General features: G+C 47.4%; 1 protein-coding gene across 1 annotated transcript in view; it reads left to right on the top strand.

The window, feature by feature from the left end:
* The first annotated feature begins 1,717 nt into the window (after window positions 1-1,717).
* Window positions 1,718-4,164, top strand: part of LOC106815511 (anoctamin-7-like) — a 10,299-nt gene continuing 7,852 nt past the window's right edge. The window contains exons 1-4 of the mRNA XM_014819974.1: window positions 1,718-1,795; window positions 2,811-2,893; window positions 3,423-3,560; window positions 3,857-4,052. Of these exons, the coding sequence (XP_014675460.1) occupies window positions 1,723-1,795; window positions 2,811-2,893; window positions 3,423-3,560; window positions 3,857-4,052 (490 nt within the window). The 5' untranslated portion in view covers window positions 1,718-1,722. The remainder of the gene's footprint in view (window positions 1,796-2,810; window positions 2,894-3,422; window positions 3,561-3,856; window positions 4,053-4,164) is intronic.

Here is a 4,164-nt window from a genome sequence, read left to right as displayed (position 1 = left end):
AGATGCAGGGATGTAGAGATGCAGGGATGTAGAGATGCAGGGATGCGGGGATGCGGGGATGCGGGGATGCGGGGATGCAGGGATGCAGGGATGCAGGGATGCAGGGATGCGGGGATGCAGGGATGCGGGGATGCGGGGATGCGGGGATGCAGGGATGCTGGGATGCAGGGATGCTGGGATGCTGGGATGCAGGGATGCTGGGATGCTGGGATGCAGGGATGTAAGGATGTAAGGATGCAGGGATGCTGGGATGCAGGGATGCTGGGATGCTGGGATGCAGGGATGTAAGGATGTAAGGATGCGGGGATGCGGGGATGCAGGGATGCAGGGATGCAGGGATGTAGAGATGCATGGATGCGGGGATGCGGAGATGCGGGAATGCAGGGATGCAGGGATGCGGGGATGCTGGGATGTAGAGATGCAAAGATGCGGGGATGCGGAGATGCAGGGATGCGAGGATGCGGGGATGCAGGGATGCGGGGATGCAGGGATGCGGGGATGCAGCGATGCAGCTGCCCTCTTCGGCCATCAATAACTAAACGTTCTAATGTCAATTCTGCTGCGGGAAGATTTCTGCAAATTATATTATAAATGTTATAATTACATTATAAATGTATGGTAGATTCTGCTTAATATAATTGCCTCTCTAAGATTCCTGCAATATATTCGCGTATGCGAACCACACTTCGGGTTTGTCCGTCTACTCTCATCGTACGTAGAATAATATCGCCATCTTGTCAACGCAATTATTCAAGAACGTTAACCCTTTTAGCCTGCTACGCGTGTTTCAGAGTGGTCCAATTTAAACCGGCCGCTAGCTAAAGAGATTGTAAAATGCGTAGGTGATTGTGTCTGTAGTAGATAGATTGCATAATTACGTAGGTTAGGGAGAAGGAGAGCGCGGGTAATAATAATAATAGATTGAATCGCCTGGTGATGGGTCTGCCGCTACATTACAGAACTCGGTAAACGGCTTCTTGTCAATCTTCAGTCGTCTGTAGCCGATTGTTTACGGAAATCGCCGATTCGCTGCGTATTCATTTCGGCAATTTCCGGCAAGGAAGCGCGCTTAAATACTGGCTCAACTTCCTCTATCAATCAATCCACTGATTCATGTCATCTTGTATTGGGATCTGCGGGGATTCAACCGATGCTAATAGTGGTAGAGGACGTGGGAAGGACGGGGCGTGCTTGCGTCTTTGAGCGGGTGCACGCTTTTTTTCTCGGGTCGGCATTGCGAAAATATTTGTCGACGACAATTTTCTTACGTTCGTTTTTGCCGTGATATTGTTTTTTGGTTAAAATTCGTTTGCCCTCTGGCGTGTTTTCATTTTTGCCGAGGTAATTGGACAAGCAATTTCTCGCAGAAGAGAGCCTTATGAGGGATTAATACCAAGTGACTCTCCCAAAGGCGTAGAAAGAATGACGGCAAGCCCTCTACCTCACCTCGTGGCAATCGGTTGACATGTTACAAAACAACGTCTGTGTGTGTGTAACATACAAACACACACACGCCTCTTTTCTCGGTGGTTCAAAACGCGCACATACGTGATTTCCGCATAAATTCTATACATATCGAACGTTTCGCACGTCATGGGCGTCTGGTAACAGGAATGTTCTCTTGTCAGGAACGAAACTTGCGATAGCGGCAGCCATTTTAAGATGTGTCCGCTGTGTGCAGAGGCGATCGGCTGCCAGTACTGGAGTCTGTCGGACATATGCATGTACAGCAGGATTAGCTACCTGTTCGACAATGCAGGAACCGTCTTCTACGCGGTCTTCATGTCCTTTTGGGGTGAGTATACATACATATATATACATATACATATACATATACATATACATATATATATATATATACATATTTATATACATATACCTGCCTAATATGATACGTGGATGGACGGACGGACGGATGAACGGACTTACGGGCGAGAAAACAAACAAATGAACGAACGAACGAACAAACGAACGAAAAAAAGAATTAATGAAGGAACGCAAGCGATTGAAATAACGAGCATCATATATTATGTGCCCGTTATGCTGACTGTCTCACAGACACCCACACGCGTTCACACAGCGATGGCGACACATGCTTTCATGATGACTGCGCGATAGCTCGTGTAACTTTAACACGTATAATTCCTATATTTGTTCAGCGCTGATTTCATATCACGTTCAGGCTTCAGTTATTAATCCATTACCAACGTTTACTATACGAGCTCCTATTACGCTTAATGAATAAATACATTATCTCTGTGTGTTTAATTAATAAATGTATGGTTAAACAGTAAGACGTCTATTGACATTGCTTATCAGGCGGGTAATGAATTAATAACGGATCAGATATATAGCAGGTGCACGATGCTGGTAAGTGTACTTCAAAACTCGAACACACACTGTCTGTACGGTTCCTAGCGGGGTCGGGTCTTTATAAGATGTATCACGTTAAATGAAATGCTCACCTATGAAAGTCTTGAAGTTAATCACATCTAAACATACAGCTAAAGAGACGGACAGACAGACGGTCGGACGAACGGATGGACGGACGGACATACAAACGGACGACGGACAGACGGGCGGAGGAATGGACGGGCAGGCAGACGGACGAACGGAAGGACATACAGACAGACTTGTGGATACACGGACGGACGGAGAGACGGGCGAACAGACGTAAAGATCTAATGAGAGCACGAATGAGTTCTAATGCGAAAAGATTTCGTTCGTTAGGACGATGACGATGACGTCACGCGATGACGTCACGTACGATCTGTCTACACCTAACGTCTACTCTCGCTATATCCTTGCAGCCGTCACGTTCCTCGAATACTGGAAGCGTAAGAGCTCCAGCTTGGCCCATCACTGGGACTGCATGGACTTTGAGGAGGAAGAGGTGAGAGAGAGAGAGAGGAAGAGGAGCGGGAGAGCGTAGTCTCTAGTTAGACATCGATGATTTGCCGCTGTACGCTGATCGATCGATGAAGAGTGAAATTACACTTCAAAGCCGCATCTTCAGTGCGATGATTTGCTCGACTATCCGATGTTGCCATTAGTTCCCATCGCATGTCGGAGAACGCTGGTTTGTGCGGTGACGTCACTGAGTCACGTGACTCGCTGCAAAGATTCCCATCTGTTCGTCTTTGACGGCATCGTTAGAGAATGGAATTTGTTTGGATGATTTTAGCAAGATAATGTTGAATATTTTAGCACGGAATTGTTGGTTTTTGTTAATATTGTGAGTTGACAAAAACGATAATTTTTATGCGTGCGTGCGTGCGTGCGTGCGTGTGTGTGTGTGTGTGTGTGTGTGCGTGCGAGCGTGCGTGCGTGCGTGCGTGCGTGCGTGCGTGCGTGCGTGCGTGCGTGCGTGCGTGTGTACAGCTGCAGCTACACGACCCTCCTCTTCTCTCGTCTGCCCGCAGGAAAGGCCGAGACCGGAGTTTGCCGCGCGCGCACCGTTCATGGAGAAGAACCCGATCACGGGAGTGAAGGAACCTCACTTCCCCTCCAGGACACGCCTGCCTCGCATCCTCGTCGGCGTGGGCGCCATCATCGTCATGGTAACCACGCACAGCACGCGCTCTCGTCTGCGCGTGCGCCCGTTTTGCCCGTAAAAAAGCGCGGGTCGCATAATGTTTCCGTAGCGTAAATAAATGTCAATTATTTGTGATTTTTCCGCGTCGTTTTCTGTAAAAATCTGAGCGCTGAGTTTATATATATATATTATGATATTATATATATATATATATATATATATATTGACCGCACGTATGCTGCCATCTATGTATTGTTATATAGGCTATTATTATATGATATATATATATATATATTGCTTCGTTTGTTATTTATCGTGTAGATGTGTCTGGTGTTTATCTTCATCGTCGCTGTGATCATGTATCGCTGCATTATCACCGTGCCGCTATTCCAAAACAAGCTAACCCGCTCACAAGCACCGACCATCGCCAGTCTGAGCAGCGCATGCGTCAATCTCATTCTCATCATGGCTCTCGGAAAGGTCTACGAGAAATTGGCGCTAAAATTGACGCAGTGGGGTAGGTGTGCACGTGTGTGTTCGTGCATGTGTATGTGTGTGTGCGTGTGTGCGTGTGTGCGTGTGTGTGTGTGTGTGTGTGTGTGTGTGTGTGTGTGTGTGTGTGTGTGTGT

This window comes from Priapulus caudatus, unplaced genomic scaffold (assembly GCF_000485595.1).
Source record: "Priapulus caudatus unplaced genomic scaffold, Priapulus_caudatus-5.0.1 Scaffold1135, whole genome shotgun sequence".
Taxonomy (NCBI): domain Eukaryota; kingdom Metazoa; phylum Priapulida; class Priapulimorpha; order Priapulimorphida; family Priapulidae; genus Priapulus; species Priapulus caudatus.
Note: the sequence above shows the minus strand (reverse complement) of the source record. Positions and strands in the feature narration are given on the sequence as shown.